Genomic DNA, 18,953 nt, shown 5'->3' on the forward strand with positions numbered 1-18,953 from the left:
TTTTTTTCATAAAACACGTTATCTTAGCATGTGTTAAGTTTACTGTCATTATTTTAATAAGTATTTTTTGAATTTTTCAGTTTTAATTTCTACTACAGGAAAAATATCAAAAGATATAGCCTTTATTATATAAACAAAAGCTGTCTGTGGCTTTTTAAGAGGATAAAGGGATTCTCTGCTGGGCATAATTTTTTTTTTTTGCACAGGCATAAATTACAATTCGGAGGTAAAAATTTAAGAACCAATAGTGCAACATTTTATGACAGGAGGTATTCAGAAACCAAAAAGTTTGAGAACTGCTGGCACGGGCACCATAATAAAAACTAAATATGGATTTAACCAAAATTGTTAAATATTATTTTGGGAAGGTAGAAGAGAAGCAGAGCTCATCAAAACAGTTAATACAAGTAAAATAGAAATGTGCTCTAAGCTACTTGCCAGAGACAAATACTTCGAAGATCTATGAATCTACCTTCTTCTCTAACAAAAACATCACTGCATTCTAACTTGTAATGTCTGTCTTCCTTACTAAACCATGAACTCCTTAAAGCCAAACGTGTCTTCTTCACCTCTGAATTCTCATGAAGCCTCATCACAGCCTGGATTCATATAGGAAGTATTTAGTAATGATTTAACTCAGTGAATGACTAAATGAATGAGATAATCCAATTCACAAAATTGGGTCATACTATAGCAAAGAGCTATATCTCCCATTTTTAAAACAAACCTTACACAGCAGTATTGGGAAGTCATGTTTGAAATAAGAATGAAGGATCATTCAGTGTTACTTTTTTTTTTTTTAATGCAATTTTTTAAAAAATTTTTTTATTTGGTGCACCTGGGGCCTGGCACACCCAGGGTAGGGGCCATGGCTCTGCTGGGGCTCAAACCCAGGACCTCCTGCATGTAAAGCAGACGTGCTCACCACTACTCTATGGAACCACCCCCAGTGTTACTCTTAAGTCAGTGATTCTATGACTCCAAGACCACTCTTCATTATGTAAATCACAGGAAACCACACATGTAGAAAGCACACACACACACACACACACACACACACACACACACACACACACACAGAGTTTTCTTTCCAAAAACTTACAGCAAACACTCTTAAACTTCAATATTATTAAAGATGTTTTTTTCTATTTTTTCCTCTCCCATTCTGTTGACTTCTATGATCCTTTTGGTGTCTCTGGATTAAACCTCACTTTGGTGTACTGTCACCCATCTTTAGGTTAGCATGACCAACAAAAGGCCCCTAAGAGTTCCCAGAACCTAAAGAGAAACTAGAGAAAAGTCATCTTACCAACAGTATGATTCCCATAAAGAAGCTGCTCCAAAATTGCTGTTTTCCCCACAGATAAGAAGCCACAAACCACAACTTTGCAGCCCTTTCCCATCTTCTCTCAAGATATCACTGTAAAGAGAATAGGAGATCTTTAAAACTGTTGAAATCAACCTTTCCTTTTTCCTTTCTACGTTTAAATTTAATAAATACAAACACAGGGGGAATTGCAAGTATAAAAAAAGGATATATAAAATAACGTATAGAATTGCAAGTGTAAAAAAGGATATATAGAATAACGTATACCTTCCAAACCCCATTTGCTCCCTTAGAGCAATCAGTGCTACCAGTTTCTTATACATTTTTGCAAGGTAATGTAGACAAACATAAGAATACATGAATCGATATGGATACACGTTTGTTTTCAAAAATAAACATTTTATACGAAGACTATTTCAATACCAATTAAATCTATAGGAATTCAAACTGAATCCTATGTAAAACCAACTCTTGAAAGAGACTGCCAGAAGTATTTTTCTCCGTCTGTTGAGATCTTGTTTCCAGACATATCTTCTGTTTGGCTCAAATAAATTTTTATAAAAATTCAAAAAAAAAAAAAGAGGCTGCCTGCTCATCAATATTTACCTGGAAAAATAACATTTAAGTAAAAATTTAAGAAAGCCTGAAGATAAAAATTTTGGATGGAGAATGAACCTGATTTTTTAAGAGAAACATTAATGCTATTAATGCTACTGTCAGTCTCTTCTCAGGATTTTGGTAGCCATACGGGTTACCAAAATCTTGAGAAATAGTTCTTTTTGAGTCATCCTTCTTAATGCTAGAAAAACTGCTCAGGCACTTCAGAAAGAAAAAGTAAACTCATCTCTCCTAGCTTCCTAATATATCCGAGGAAGAGCAAGATCAGATAACATTTTCTTTTATTATCCTCAAAGCTTTTATTTTCCAGAAGGCAGTTACTAAAAGCCAAGGCAGAAAGGGAAAAAGGCTCACAATAGAATAATTTGAAGGAGAATTTAAATGTCCACATTGCCTTTGCCATCTCCCACCACCTTTTTATTTCCCAATTCTCTCCTTACCTAGAAGGATAGAATATGTGTAAAAGGGATACTAGAATAATTTGAAATCAAAACACAACTACAAGAAAGTTCAAATAAGCATTCAGATTAAAGGGATGCTGGGAGTCTTTCCGTGTATGCATGTGTGTTGTACATCCTATTGATTTTTTTTAACACAAAAAAACATCAAGTAGCAAATGATTTTTTATGAACCAAATCATCTGCAACACTAATCTGCTGACAGTAACATTTTTAATGCTACTATTATTGTTGCACAGTAATAATATAGCACTCATTTACAGAGCAGTACACATTTTATCAGCAGAGAAATAATCATCACTTTATTTTCTTTATACTTTCAACATAACTACAGTGGGAAAATTCTCAGTATTTATAAGGGCAGAGCTTTGTGTAACATTGATCACCTATGGTGTGCTATCTCTTGCGTCAGCAGCTGTGGCCCATTTTAAAAGGTTTTCTATACATACCTCTGAATTTATGATTGATTTAATGTCATCTCATTTATCATAGGATTCCACTCTCTTCTGCATATTGTGGGTCTCCTATAAGTTATAACACTGAATCTTTCTTTCAAAGGGTTTTTCATGATAATAGTTAAAATTTAAAGGAAGCTGCCACCTAAAGAAATCTTCCAGAGAATAAGAAAAAATGATGGCAGCACAAAACAATTCTGTTGTCAGATAAGGTTGCAACTGGGATATAAATTCTGATTTTTCTATTGTTATTTTCTAGTATTTCCCATCCTCTGAAAATGTCTTGGCCACAGCAGAATTTCAAAATACCAATGCTTAGCTCCTCTTTCCTTCTTGTTTAATAATAATAATAATAATAATAATAATAATAATAATAATAATAATAAAAAGTCCCTTTACCACACATTATACCAATCTTCAAAAAACCTCAAGTGCTTTAAAAGAGCAGGTACATACTGTAGTTGAGTGAAGCAGGCATTTATAAGAAAAATACATTAATTACAGCAACTGACCCTTTGTTAAAGGGAGGCAAATATGAGTGTTGAGGAGGGCAGCAAACTGGGAAATTACTGAAACCAACAGAATCCTGAGAAATTCAGAAATCAAATACTTCAAAGTGTCTTTGGAAATGATCTTGATATATCTGCTTTAAATTGTATGTTGCTCACTCACTGATATTAGGATTAGTGGAGAAAGTTTGTTAAAAATATGTATTATTTTTTGAATATGTATAAATGAATAAATTGGGAGAGAGTTTCTTCAATATATCAGAGAAATCTCGACATCAAGAGCAAACAGTAAAAATAACTGAATAGAGGTAACTCAAACGCAAGGTAAGGACTTTAAGGTTTTTTAGGAAAGAAAAACAAGGAAAGATATAAGACAGAATAGATCACGTTAAATATTTTACAACATGAAAAAGAAAACAAAGATAAAAGGTTAAGTGATTAATCAAAGCACAGCTGAAACATTCTAGGTACTTAGTTATCTTCAACTGGAAAACAATACTACATAAAGCTGAAGATTAGTGACTTGCTACTATCAATGAAAAGTATTAATTCTTTAAAAACTTAATATCTAATGTAAGATATTGAGTGAATAACAATCCACACACAAAAATATTTTCTGTATATAACGATGTTGGCGACTCACATAAAAAAAAGTGGTTGTTACACTTATACTCAGATTTACAAACAAAAACTACTAAAAGCTCAGTTCTATAAGATTGTAATATTTCATAATTCCCAAACACAATAAATATGCACCATTTTCTTCCAAAAAAAAAAAAAAGGAAGTCATCTGCAGTACACTGAATTGGCACTGACTCACACAAATAGATTCTGGGGGTGGCCAAGTCTCTGATGTAAATCTAAGTTTCAAGAGTTTGAAATGCTCTCATGTCATCTGCTAGTTTGCCCTATGGTTGATTCCAGCCACATTGCCTCCTGTTCCTGTGTTAATCTAGGCATACTCCAGCCTTGCCATTTATCCCTCTGACTGAAATCAGTCCCCCATCTCCACCGCTCACATCCTTCAGGTCTTTTCTCAAATGCTACTTTTCAAGACTTAACCTGAACATTCCATCCAAAATTTCCACCCCGACCCCAACACTGCCCATCAATGCCCTCCCCTTTAACGTTTGTCCCAACATAATACACACCTTAACTTACGTTGACTGCCCGTTTCCAAGAAAGCTAGTTCCGCTGCATCCCCAGCAACTGGGACACTGCGGGACACATATTAGGTACTTCATTAAAAAGGCGGGGGGGGGGGGCGCGGGGAATAACCAAGACCGCTAATGATTTAGAAGGTCAATATGATTCTCTTAAACCTTGGCCACACTTAAACTTAGAATGTGTAGAATTAAACCCCACGACTACCGAAAATGAAAATATTCTGGAGACCCAAAAAAGCTAGTAAACCATTTTTCAATAAAGAACACAACACAAAATGCCAGCATTTTCTCGGCATTTCTTCCCAAACACTCGCAACTGCCAACCAGGTCTTGGCAAATAAATATTTCGCTTTCCTAAAAAACTGTGGTTCTAACGTAGCAATACTTGAACCAAATCCGTGCGCAGGAAAGGCACGGAGCCGCCCACGCTACCCCTACCCCTGGATCCTTTTTAGGGAAAAATCGCTTGGAGCTGGGCCCACCAGAGCTAAAACCAGAATTGATCCGGGGGCCCGGGAGAGAGAGAGAGGGAGATACAGTGCGAAGGCCCCGACTCCCGTAGCCCCTGCACCACTAACGTTTTATTTGGCGGCAGCGTCGCAGGGGTTTGTCAGAACCGCCTCGGGTCTCCAGATTACTGCATCCATCCCGGGGGAGAAAGAGGACAGCGTTCCCCGCAGCAACACCTCAAGTGAGGAGCCTGCAGTGCGTGAAGCCGACCCATAAACCTCATTACACAGACCTGTACACTCGGCAGAAGACAGCGGCACACTGGCTGCGCAGCTAGCTCCACGACGGGTTTCAGCCCCTGGAGCACCGCCTCCAACTTCCCTCGCCCGGCAGCGGGACTGTCTTGGACAGTAGCCGCGCAGGCCTCGCTACCTACTGCCGCCAGGAAGAGCAGGGGGCGGGACAATAGGGAAAGCTGCGTCCAATCCCGACGGAACTCCGCCCACAAGGCTCTCTGCCGGAACTACATGTCCCGTGAGGCTCTGAGCGGCCGCAGCTTTCTACCGGAAAGAGTTTCTCTGAATTAGGGGAGGAGCCCAAAAGGGATTGTGGGAGAAAGGCTCTTCCTTTCCGTCTGGCCGCAGCCATCAGGTAGGCTTTGTAGGGGATTTTCGCTACTCCATCCGCCGCTCATCTCCGTTCGCCTGGGCCATCCAGTCTCGGGGACCCTGCGTCTCCGAAGCTTCTCCTTCCTCCTACGCGGCGCGAGTTTGGTCAGGATGCGGGACAGCGCTGTTGTGGAGAGGGCCCCGGGGTGGGCTGGGGGATAATGTGATGGCGGCGGGAAATCGAGCTGGGCCCACAGCATGAAGGAAAAGGAGGCGTGGGGTTGAGGAATAGGTTGGGCCTAGGGCTTCCTAAAGCGAGCTGGGCGGGTTGGATGGAGTAAGTGTTTTTTTTCTGGAGAGTAGAGCGGCGGCGGCGGCATTTTCCCCCGTGGTGTCGGCGAGATGTTTTTATAGGCAGGGCGCAGCCTTCGGGGACTCTGCCGGCCGCAATCAGGGCCTAAGTCTAGCTCCATTCATTTGTCCAGCAAAAAATGTCCCGAGTGCCTCCCTACGGTGCTTTTCGCTGGGGTCGCAGAGGTGACTGGGCGCTGCTATCCGTGGGCGCAAAGGTGGGGGTTGGGCTTAGTATCCCCCTCAGTTCGTGCAGAGCCATTTTCATTGGTTTCTTTGTGGTTGGTAGGGAACTAAGATGGACGGACGGAGTCTTATACCTTAAATGGATGCTATAATTTAATACCCAGTTTTGTCTCAAAGGTAAGCCAAGATGGGTGCTTACAAGTACATCCAGGAGCTGTGGAGGAAGAAGCAGTCCGATGTCATGCGCTTTCTTCTTAGGGTGCGCTGCTGGCAGTATCGCCAGCTCTCTGCACTCCACAGGGCCCCCCGCCCCACCCGGCCGGATAAAGCGCGCAGGCTGGGATACAAGGCTAAGCAAGGTGAGTGGTTTCTGCGTGGGTGCCTGGATAAAATTATATTCCCCGGGAAAAGTTGGAAACCATTGATAAAAAAGCTACTATCGCCTCAATAGGGCTTTGGCAGAAACTGTATTAAGCTAGCAGTGGATCAGTAAATAACTGCACATGATTGTTAATAGAGTGGAAATGAAAAGTTGATCAATCTCCCTGTAAGCCTCAAACTGGTATTAATTTTACTTACATCAGTTATACAGTATTTTACTTATGGTCTGAAATAATTTTGATGTGGGAGCAATAGTGACAAGTCACTGAATCATCCACTTTGAGACCACCATATTTTTTGTTTATAGGTTATGTCATATATCGGATTCGTGTCCGCCGTGGTGGCCGCAAACGCCCAGTTCCTAAGGGTGCGACCTATGGCAAGCCTGTCCATCACGGTGTTAACCAGCTAAAGTTTGCTCGAAGCCTTCAATCTGTTGCTGAGGTAGGTGGTTTTTGAGAAGCAGTTATTTTGGTTGCCACCTGGAGATGAAGGATTTGAGCAACTTTTCTGATTGTTAATTTGCCTAGGTGAGCCCTGTTGTGTTCGAAATGGGGGTTGTGATACTACGCTTGGTAAAGAGTTGCTGTCAAGAGACTTTGTCCATCTTTGTTGTTAATCTATGTTTGATCATAGATATTGGAATTTTGTTCTATGATTAGTGTGAACCTCTGGAACCTAAGCTTTTGAAGGGCAGTAAATTTTGTCCCTCACTCTATAGAAGCTGCATTTTTCTGTATTGCTAATTTTCTGTGGTCAGGTATAAATTGTTTTTCTGGGTTAGTAAATTAAACTTTGCTCTGTTGTAGTGGTTTGTGAACAATGGACTGTTGCCTTCTATGGTCAAAGATGTTTTTGATATTAAAAGGCGAAGACTGCCCAAAAAAAGATCATTGCGGCCTGCACAGCCTAAAACATGATAATTAAGGTTTTCTATAAAAATTTGCTGGCCTCTCTATTAGAAGAAGACAAGGTTCCAGAATTTGAAATTTTGTTAGCCAGGTAGTCTTTAACATCCATGCCTTACTTACGGAGTGGGTATAATAGGGAATAGTAAGTTTACCTTATATGTAGTGGTCACACCTCAGTCACTTGTCTAGTAGTGAACTAAAGAGAATTCTTGCTGCTTAATTTGCTATCTGGGAAATGTAGGAGGTTGACCTTAGGCCTTTTTTCCTCTTCCAGGAGCGAGCTGGACGCCACTGTGGGGCTCTGAGAGTCCTGAATTCTTACTGGGTTGGTGAAGATTCCACATACAAATTCTTTGAGGTTATTCTCATTGATCCATTCCATAAAGCTATCAGACGGAATCCTGACACCCAGTGGATCACCAAACCAGTCCACAAGCACAGGGAGATGCGAGGGCTGACGTCTGCAGGCCGCAAGAGCCGTGGCCTCGGAAAGGGCCACAAGTTCCACCACACTATTGGTGGTTCTCGTCGTGCAGCTTGGAGGAGGCGCAATACTCTCCAGCTTCATCGTTACCGCTAATATGTTTGTAAAATTCTTTCCTAATAAACAATTTAGGACAGTCATGTCTGCTTTAAAAGTGTTCTTTGTTAAAACTAGTCTGCAGATTGTTTCATGAATGCATTGTCAAATTATGAAAGTTAAAGTGCAATAATGTTTGAAGACTTAAGTGATTGGTGTATCCTATTTGTCAAACACTTGTCTTTGCTTTATCTTATTAGGGAGTTTATATGTCAGTGTTTAAAATGCTGTTTGGTATAATAGGTGTTAAATAAGTTCTGTGAAAAGAGTACAGAACTAGCAATGTAGATTTGTTGGTGCATGTGATGAAACCTACAGCATTTTGGTAATGCAGTGCTCTGCTGGTTTATTCTCAAGGGGCTACTTTTTTGGAGTTTGGCAAGAACAAACATTTTAAATTGAATTTTGCTTGGAAATGTAAAGGATATCCTAATCCATTCTAATCATATGCAGAAAAGTGAAAGTTGACTAGAGGGCCCATGTATTCAGATGTAACCTAATTATTCACAAAACTTATTCTTCTGGAAGAAAAATTTAAAGCCGCCATTACTAGGAAATTTGAACAATCCTATTGTAAGAGAGTTGGTTATATTACAAATGGAAGAAATCTTGGTTAACCTAAACAAAATTGGCTTGGCCTCCAGAGTCCCGTTGAAATTCATAAAAGGAGAAGCAGCTCCTTGTTCAATCTCATGACTCCATGGGATCTATAGAATACTGAATTTCATGCAAAGTTGGTAAACTGGTATATACTGAAACTGATGGAAATTGAACATAAGATAGACAAGGGAATTTATTAGCCTTAGAGTTTGTTGTAGTGTTAATTCGTGACCATTATGAACACTAACTACCTTAAGATAAAAATATGGTTGGCTTTATTTAAAAGTACTTCATTACCTAGTCCAGTCTTAGAAGCAAGTCATCTTGGGCCAACCCACATGATCCCATAGGGCTATTGAGAAAAGTCATGTTGGTATCAGTACACATTCATGGTTTCTGATGTAACTAGTTTTTCTCTCCTTGCTGAAACTACCTTCAAAATTCTTATTCCACAAACTTTCCAGGCTTTCAGCTGTGTCTACCTTAATGATAAAGCATACTACAACATTCTGTTTTCCAGGGTGAATTAGAGTATAGGAAGTACAGAAGAGGAATTGCCCCAATTTCAAATTCTGGGTTTGCTGATTTCAGAATAGGTAGTTTGATTCCAAAACCTAACTGCTGTGTATTTCCTTGAACCAATTTCCCTATTTTCTTCAGGGGTCTTAAAAAGCTCAGTTAAATGATTTCCAGAAAACATGTAGCAGACTCAAAACCTCTTGAGACCAAAATTCCATTCAAAAATCTTAAACCATCTATTTTGTGTGTAGAGGTTGTTTAAAAGAATAAATGTCTGTTAAACTAAAATGGACCTGTTATCTTTTGTTGCCTAATACTAATGTGCTTAAAGCAAACCAAATACCCTAACCTGTAGGTAACAAGGTGATGCAGAAAGTCAATTTAAGGGAAAATGAGTAGTAAGTTTTTAGAGTTTTCTTTCTTGGTTCTTCAGTCCTTGCATGAATTAGAAAAACTTAATTTGTCTTTTTCAAACTATTCCAAATGATAGTTTTGGATAGGGGAGGTTGGAGGGTTCAGACCAAAGGTCGGCCTTACAGTCTCCAGGGAGGGCTTTTTCCTATCAGTGACCTTACAGTTTTGTCTCCATACAGCAGATAGAAGAATCCTGTTAGGTCAATGTGTCACTCCTGTGTTTAATTAGTACTCAAGTCTTATAAATAGCTTCCACGATCCTATTTTCACCAAGTGACCTCATGTCCTACTGTCATTCCATCTCATCCCAGCCTTGCTGTTCCTCAGATATGTCAAGCACTTTTCTTAATCCTTTTGAGATGAGGAAACTCCCGAGGTATTAAATAACACCTGAGAGGCTTTCCCTGACTGCCCCACAAGCTGTTAATATTTCTGGATTGCCATGTGATTCAAACATACCCAAATTGATTATAGAATTTTCTTTAGAAATGGAGCAATTGGTTTCTCAAAACCCCACGAGATGTAGGTAGTTATTTAACTCTCTTTTTGTCAATGAGAGATTAAGCAACTTTCTCAGTTACACAGATAGTGGCAGTCTCCATATCCTTAAAAACTAAATTTTGAGTTAAGTAATACATTGACATAACTAAAAACTCAAGATACGTAGGGTCTGTAGGAAGTCTTCCTATCCCCTAGTTCTACAGGCGATGTGATTAGTTTTTTGAATTTTCATAAGATACAAATGGTGTAGGATAGCCTATAGTTGATTTTTTTTTCATTTAGTTAGATACCTGATTTTTATCAGTTCACAAAGAGTTTCTTCTCGTTTATGATGGCATGGTATTATATGGATGTATCACAATTTGCTTAGCATGGCTCCTGCTGATGACTATTTTTTCCAATCCATTGCTTTATAAAGATGCATATTTCTTAGCTTATCTGTAGGATAAATTCCTAGAAGTAGATTGTCCGTTAAAAATTATATGTATTGGCAGGGATTCTGCTCTGCCAGTCTGATAGGGAAAACGATACTGTAATCTAGGGTTTTTTTGCACTTCTGAGTATGGCAGAGGCAAAGCCATGTGTATACAGCGTAGCTTTTTTTTTCCCCTGGGCATAACAGCTAAACTATGTACCTTACACATTTAGGTATAGATCTTAGGACTTATTCTTGCCAAGAGAATGAGAGCAGAGTGATATGTTACTACCCCCCAAGGCAGTCAAGAGTTGAAATGCCAATGGAGGCCAATGCTCCAAATAGCATAGCTACAAGATGGAAGAAAGCTGCACAGTCTCTGTACAATTGAGCAATAAACTTCATTGTGTTCAGCTCTGTTGTGTTCATTCTTATGGCAGCATAGCCTAACTTGACCCTAATTCAATAATTAAAGCTGAGCATTTATATATTTAAAGAGTCTTATGTTTGCTTTTACAGTGTCCTCCCATTATATTCCTTTGTCCATTTTTCTATCAGAATCCATATACTCTGAAGCACCCTGCTATGTTAAATGAATTGTAGGATGGCTGCTAGCTCATTACTGCTATGCTTCATCATTTCTCTGCTCTCAAGATTCTTAACGGCGACTTTATATAGGATAAGTTCTTGAAGTTTCAACTGTTCGTTTTATCCATTCAAGTCTAAGCTCTGATTCCATCTCTTAAGTTCTGAAATTCCTAAGAGAAATTAGGAGGTATATTGTTATCAGGAGGTATATTGTTAAATTTAGTCTCCGGTGACTAAATTTAAATTAACTATAATTTAAAAGTTAGTTCCTTCAGTCACACTAGCCACATTTCAAGTGTTCAATGGCCACATTGGCTACCATACTGGACAGCACAAAAATCATTTGACCGTCAGAAAGTTCCATTGACAGTGCAGCTTTAGACCTGACCTTCTTTTATCATGTGTGTATGTGTGTGTGATATTTCCCAGTAGATAAAGACGAGGCAACTGAAGTCGGGTTTTCCACACAAAATGTGTTTGATGTATAGATTTCATATCAGAATAATATTTGTTGCTACAGATTTTTATGGTGTATAACTACTACTTCCTTTGTTGGGCTAATAGTAGATTTTTAGAAGTTTTAACAAAAGTTTTATCCCAATTGTACTAACTATAAAAGAAGGAAGTGCTACAACACCTTTTAGACCTTTTGTTTTCCACTGGTTTCAATTTAGACTGTGTCTGCTGCCAAAGTGCTGGACACTCAAAGTAAGTTTTATAGATATTCATAATTTGGAGGAAAAACAATTCATTGGATTTGTCTGGAAAGGATCAAGCTGGCCTGTGATACCAGTAGTGACGTGACATTCAGCCGAAAGCTACATCTTGGCAGTTTTTAGCTAACAATCCTCTCCCCACAGCCCCATCATCACCCTCCAGTTCAGCCTCAGGAATGTTGGCGGGACATTTAGCTTATTCATAGATTTTAGCTATTGTTACTAATGCTGCAGTGAACATCATCACTAAACGTATAATTTTCAACCTGTTTTTACATAGGGGAGATAAACAAAATAGAGGCTCTTAGTAGGAAACATTAATCAAGTCTCCTTTAAAAATCTGCTGCAAAGGTGGCATAGTTGGTCTGTACCTTTAAAACTCATATTCAAAGCATTCAAATTTAATAAAGCAGCTGGAATACTTCGCAACTCACTCTCAAATCCTGGTTAAGGGCAACTCACCACTCCTGCCAAAATTAAATAAATCATTTAATTTAATTAGCATGCTACAAACATCTGAACTTGTTTGCTCGCAATTCTCACTGTCACTTAAAAAGAGGTTGATTATTTGGCAGTCCTATTTAGTTTAGAAATAGTAATTTATGGGTAATATAATTATCAATCATTTAATCACTAAACTACTTTCTATGAGACTATAAACATATTATCTAGGTTCCAGAGGTTGATTATTAACTATGCTAAGACGTTTCATTTATCAGACAGGAAAATTCAAAAATGACATTCACATTCAAGAATTCTGTCTGTTGGCCCCCAGTTGGATTCTGCAGGTAGTGTTAGAATCCATTGTAGCAATACATCCAACATTAGTACTTCGATTAGAATGAACAAACATTTTAATGCTCTGCCCCCTCCCAACTTAGTAGTTCTCTAATCCGTTCATTCTTACTTAGTTTTTATATAATGTATGTTGATATAATAACAGCTGATAGAATTTTATCCTTTATGTCCTCACTGTAATCTTGTTCCCTGTTCAGTGAGGGGAAAATTGCAGATCCCCCAAATAAGGTGAATAACAAAACCTGGGGACATGACCAAGAAGTGCCAAGCCCAAAGATAAAACCTTCCACTGAAGATGTTAGCTATCAACTGAAAAGTTTTCCTTATGTAACCTATCCTACAATGTAACGGTAAAAATTAATATGTGTAAGGCCACAATGTCATTGTTTTTTGTGTGATTTGTAAAATAGTTCTGAAGTTCTCAAAAAGCTTTGGGCAACAGCATTATTGTTCTTTCAAAATGGTGCTGTTCTTCTCATTACTCTTCATGAATGTGAGCAGGTGGTCTTTTAAATAAAATAATATTTTTCCCTCAAGTAGTGGTAATTTAAGATAATGCCATATACAAAAGCTGACTTCAAATCAGGACTCTGTGTTAGTGGTTTAACCTCAGGAAATGACAAGGAAAAAGTCAGTATGATTTTAGTCTCACAGAGGTTATTTCTGTCTGATCCTTCAGGTAAATTCAGGAGTGTAAATTACGCCTCAGAATTTGTCCCAACTCATGGCAAGGAAACTGGGCTTGTACCAATCAGCAATGGGTTCAGGGCCCATTATACGTTTCGTTTTTAGGAGAATGTAAACTCCCAGGTACTGGAATGTAAGCCAGCAGGACAAGTGGCACCTGGAGGTCAAGGGCAGGCTCCCATGAGAATCACGGGTGTAGAAACAAAAGCACACAGAAGCTGAGGAGGGCAACATAGAAGTAGGAAAGAACTCAAAGGAATTTGACTTGAGCATCAATAACCTCTGTCTCACAAAATCGCAGCTATTTCATTATCTTTTCTTTAGGTGGGGTTTTATTATGAAAGTATTTTCATTATCAATAATTTCTTTGACCAACATTTCAAGTACAATAAAATCAGGAACAATTTTGTGTGAATTACCAGGCCTTGAATGTTTTGGAACTGTTCATAAAACTGAACCAGTTTTAGGTAAATATTTAAATGTAGTGTTTCAAAATACGTTTGTGCCTCTAGAGGGGGCATAATTATTTAATTACATGTAGTCTCTTCTATATATGGTGATTTTCTAATAGTCATCTAAATATAATTTCTAGGTCAAAGATGTTCCAAAATTTTCACATATCATAAAATAAATGAAAGCGTTCTTAACAAGCTTACTCTAAATCAGTTTATTTTATTTTTCAAATAGAGTTGACATTCAATATTATTTTATATTAGTTCCAGGTGTACAGCATAGTGGGAGACATTTACATAATTTACAAAGTGATCTCCCAATTAGTACCCACCTGGCATTATACATGGTTATTACAATATTCCCTATGCTGTACTTCACATCTCTGTGACTATTTTGTAACTACCAACTTGTACTTTTCAATCCCTTCATCTTTTTCACCCAGTCCCCAATCCCCCTCCCATCTGGCAATCACCAGTTTGTTCTCTGTGTTTATGAGTCTGTCTTCATTTTGTTTGTTTGTTTATTTTGTTCTTTAGATTCCACATATAAGTGAAATTGTATGGCACAGAAATTGTATGGTCCCCAATCTTTCTGGCACCAGGGACTGGTGCTCCAATGAAAATCTAATGTCTGATGATCTGAGGTGGAGCTGAGGCAGTGATGCTGCTGGGGAACGGCTGCAAATAGAGATGAAGCTTCCCTCATTCACCTGCTGCTCACCTCCTGCTGTGCTGCCCAGTAGTGGTCTGTGGCCGCGGGTTGGGGACCCCTGTTGTATGGTATTTGTCTTTCTCTGTCTGACTCATTCCACTTAGCATAATACCCTCTAGGTCCATCCAAGTTGTTGCAAATGGTAAGATTTCTTTTTTTTTTTTTTTTATGGCTGAGTAATATTCCATTGTATATATGTACCACCTCTTCTTGAACCAATTGTCTATTGATGAATACTTAGATTGCTTCCATATCTTGGCTATTGTAAATAGCACTGCCAGGAACATAGCAGGCATAGATCTTTTTGAATTAGTGTTTTGGTCTTCTTTGGATAAATAACCAGAAGTGCAATTGCTAGGTCATAAGGTAGTTCTATTTTTAATTTTTTTGAGGAAACTCCATATTGTTTTTCATTGGTCGTTATACCAATTTGCATTCCCACCAATAGTACACGAGTGTTCTCTTTTCTCCACATCCTCACCAACACCTGTTGAGTTTTGATTTATTGATAGCTATTCTGACAGGTGTGAGGTCATATCTCATTGTGGTTTTAATTTGCATTTCTCTGATGATTAGTGATGTTGAGCATCTTTTCATATGCCTATTGGCCATTTTGGAAAAATGCCTATTCAAGTTCTCTGCTCATTTTTTAATTAGATTTTTTGGTTTTTTTTGGTGTTGAGTTATATGAGTTCTTTATAAATTGTGGATATTAACCCCTTATCTGATGTGTCATTGGCAAATATCCTCTCCCATTTAGCAGATTGTCTTTTTCATTTTGTTGATTGTTTTTTTTTTTTTCCTGTGCAAAAGCTTTTTAGTTTGGTGTATTCCCATTTGTTTATTTTTTCTTTTGTTTCCCTTCCCCCAGAAGATATATCAGAAAAAAATATTACTAAGTAATGTCAGAAAGTTTCCTGCCTATGTTTTCTTCTAGGAGTTTTATGGTTTTGGGTCTTATATTTAAGTATTAATCCATTTCAAGTTTATTCTTGTATATTGTATTGCATGTATCTGCCTGGTTTTCCCAACACCGTTTATTGAAGAGACTATCTTTACTCCATTGTGTATTCATGCCTCCTTTGTCATAAATTAAGTGACCACATAGGCGTGGATTTATTTCTGGGCTCTGTATTCTGTTCCATTGAACATGGTTTTTATGCCAATACCATGCTATTTTTATTATTATGGCCTTATGGTATAGTTTGATACCAGGTAGTGTGGTACCTCCAACTTTGTTCTTCTTTCTCAAGTTCGCCATGATTATTTGAGGTCTTTTATGGTTCCATATAAATTTTCAGATTATTTGTTCTAGTTCTGTGGAAAATGCCATTGGCATTTTGATAGAGATTACATTGAATCTGTAGATTGCTTTGGGTAGTATGGCCATTTTAATGATGTTAATTCTATCTATTCATGAGCATGGTATGTGTTTCCATTTATTTCTATCTTCAGTTTCTTCAAAGACTTATAATTTTCTGAGTACCGGTCTTTTACCTCCTTGGTTAAATTTATTCCTAGTTATTTTATTGTTTTTTTGATGCAATTGTGAGTAGGATTGTCTTCTTAATTTCTCTTTCTGAAAGTTCATTATTGGTGTATAAAAATAGAATATTAATTTTATATCCTGCTACTTTACTGAATTCATTGATCAGTTCTAACAGGTTTTTGGTGGAATCTTTAGGCTTCTCTGTACATAGTATTATGTCATCTGCCAATAATAACAGTTTTACTTCTTCCTTCCCAATCTGGATGCCTTTTATTTCTTTTTCTAGTCTGGTTGTTGTGGCTAGAACTTTCAATGCTATGTTGAATAAAAGTGGTGAAAGTGGACTTCCTTGTCTTGTTCCTGATCTTAAGGAAAATGCTTTTAGTTTTTCCTCATGAGTATGATGTCAGCTGTGGGTTTGTCATATATGGCTTTTATTATGTATGTTCCCTCTAGTCCCACTCTGCTGAGAGTTTTTATCATAAATGGATGCTGGATTTTCTGCATCTATTGATATCATTGTGTGATTTTTATCTTTCAATTTCTTAATGTGGTGTATCACATTAATTGATTTGCAGTTAATGAACCAAACTTGCATCCCAGGAATCAATCCCTAGGATACACTTGATCATGGAGTATGTATAATCTTGTAATATATCGCCAAATTCAGTTTGCTAATATTTTGTTGAGGATTTTTGCTTCCATGTTTATTGGGGATATGGGCCTATAATTTTCTTTTTCTTTTTGTAATGATTTTGTTTGGTCTGGGAATCAGAAGCTTACCCTAAATCACTTTTAATTTTGAATAAGTAATAAACATGTGTTTGACTTATTGGCTAATCATTGGCTAATGACTTATTGACTTATTGGAGAGTATTCCAAGGAATAGTGAGTTGCTTTAAATTTTTCACATTACTTAAGGGAACATTTAAAATAAAAATTAAAATTAACTCTAAAAAATGTATTTTAGATTATAAAATTATGTCTGTGCTTACAATTTGTGGGACTCTCAAACTTCTTAAGCATACTGCTAACAAATAAATACAGGACATAAAAAATTACCTGAGTTACACCACCCAGAGAGAACAATGTTAACGTTTGGGTTTCTTTTCTTCCAGTTTCTTTTTTTTAAAATTAAAAATAATTATAGAATTTTTACTTTTTGTAATGGTATAATTGATAAGTGGTAGAATAGCTAATTTGGCCAAGCTTTCTCTCCAAACACAATGGGAAAGGCAAGATAATTTACATATATATAATATAAAAGTTTATCGATCATCTATCTAATCTATCTATCAATTCTCTTTTATCTATCTGTTTATTTCAAGGCAAGCAGTGAAGAATTACAGACCCAGATCCATGAGAACATGGGGAATCCAGAGAGGGCGTAGCATTCAGGGCTGCTTAAACTGTGGAGTTTACTGATTCTGGAAGGGGTAGCTAAGACTCGGAGAGGCTGAGCAACACTTCAACAGCCTGATGAGCTAACAGGATAAAAACAGGGATCTAGGTCCACCTGATAAACCCTCTACACCCTGGGTTAAGATTGTGCAAAATCTAGTATGCCATGGTCACGAATATATAACCACAGGTACTAGAAATTCTAAAACAGTATTTTTAGTTGCATACCACAGAATTTTGTTTTCTGTTAAGCACTACTTCGAAATGATTTGTATGGTATATACTAGCAGCCTAATATTTCTATGAGAATGTAATTTTTTGGCCTTTTAAAATTTATATATTTTTATTATAAATATTAACAGTGCCTAAGAGAGATTTCTAAATTTAGCTCAGAATGGCAAAGTAATGATCTGAACTTTATTTTAATCCAAAATGGGGAGCATTTATGTATGTGTGTTTTTATTATTTGCTCCTTCTTTCCATAATTTATGTGCAGAAACTATTTTTTTCCACATAGAAAAACCAAATATCTTCTCACCATTCCTCACCCACAAGCAAAGTACTTCAATAAACCAAAACCAAACATCACCAAATGTAATCATATCCTTATGTTTTGTCATGGGTATAAAGTAAGAAGGAAGTATGCATCTTAGGCAGCTGTGGGCCATGCTGTCATAATGACATGTGTCTTGCGATATTGGTTCTTTGAATGATTAAATGGTTATTCAGTTATTTGAATGATGTCATTCTGTTACACTTCCTCTAGCTATTTTGCTTTCATACAGCAAATGTGTTAAAAATTTAAGTCCCAGCTTGAACTTTTATTTATGCTGAGATCAGCCCTGTGGATTGCCTCATTATACAGTGCCTGCAGGGGTGGCACTTCTGGGCAGGCAGCCAACACTCTCGGGTCAGCAGGAACTATTTCAGCTCAATTTATAAAGCAACAGAAAGGGATCTGGTTGACTTATAAGGACCAACTCTGCAAGAATTAATGCTAACCACAGTGGTGATTATTCACAGCTTACCCATCTTCCTCAGAAAATAAAACATTCTTCAGAGATTTTTTTTCCCCTCTCCTTTAAACGAAAGCATCCATTCTTGCTCTCTTGTAAAAAAAAAAAAAAAATTCAGATAATATCATTAGACTTATTATCTAATAGATTTTTAAAAGAAATTTGTAAACAGTGGCTTAAGGGATCCATGTAATAATAATGATTTCTAAATCTTGAAAGAATAGCAGGGTAAAACAGTGGTGATTGCTGGTCCCACTCCATCCTAATTCACTCACTTTTTCCCCTTTATATACTGAAGGTGATCTTAAAGAGTTCTCAGTTCTTTAGGTTGTTCTCATATGTTATGCAAACAAAGGTGAATTGTATAAAGTCAGCATTCCAAGACTGGAAGTCAGCTTCTCTACTGCTTACCAAACCTTTTCCCTCCACCAGTCCATACACTCAAACTAGTTTTGAGATTTGCTTTTTCTTTCCTAATTTTACTTAAGTGGTTTTTTGGTGTCTTTATTTGTGCTCTATTGTTTCTGTAACGAGTTACCACACATTCAGCATCCTAACGCAACACAAAATTATTCTCTTACAGTTCTGGAGATCAGAAGTCCAAAAAGGGTCTTGCTAGGCTAAAATCTTGGTAGTGCTGCATTC

At 37.5% G+C, this 18,953-nt stretch overlaps 2 protein-coding genes across 4 annotated transcripts in view; one reads left to right on the top strand and one right to left on the bottom strand.

Annotated features, from left to right (window-relative positions):
- NKIRAS1 (NFKB inhibitor interacting Ras like 1) overlaps positions 1-5,421 on the bottom strand; it is a 32,011-nt gene extending 26,590 nt beyond the window's left edge. The window contains exons 1-3 of one of the 3 annotated variants that reach the window (XM_023531354.1): positions 5,276-5,411; positions 4,519-4,584; positions 1,310-1,420 (exon numbers count right to left, since the gene is read on the bottom strand). In XM_023531354.1, the coding sequence (XP_023387122.1) occupies positions 1,310-1,403 (94 nt within the window). In that variant the 5' untranslated portion in view covers positions 1,404-1,420; positions 4,519-4,584; positions 5,276-5,411. Of the gene's footprint in view, positions 1-1,309; positions 1,421-4,518; positions 4,585-5,111; positions 5,131-5,275 lie in introns of those variants that run through there. The other 2 variants (XM_023531418.1, XM_023531388.1) reach the window with 2 other exon arrangements.
- Positions 5,422-5,497: 76 nt separating this feature from the next.
- RPL15 (ribosomal protein L15) lies at positions 5,498-9,407 on the top strand. The gene is made up of 4 exons (XM_011357254.2): positions 5,498-5,634; positions 6,306-6,487; positions 6,817-6,953; positions 7,695-9,407. Exons 2-4 carry the CDS (start codon positions 6,316-6,318, stop codon positions 7,998-8,000), a joined length of 615 nt encoding a protein of 204 aa, XP_011355556.1. The 5' UTR covers positions 5,498-5,634; positions 6,306-6,315; the 3' UTR covers positions 8,001-9,407.
- The last annotated feature ends 9,546 nt before the right edge of the window (positions 9,408-18,953 follow it).

Source organism: Pteropus vampyrus, unplaced genomic scaffold (assembly GCF_000151845.1).
Source record: "Pteropus vampyrus isolate Shadow unplaced genomic scaffold, Pvam_2.0 Scaffold1, whole genome shotgun sequence".
NCBI lineage: Eukaryota > Metazoa > Chordata > Mammalia > Chiroptera > Pteropodidae > Pteropus > Pteropus vampyrus.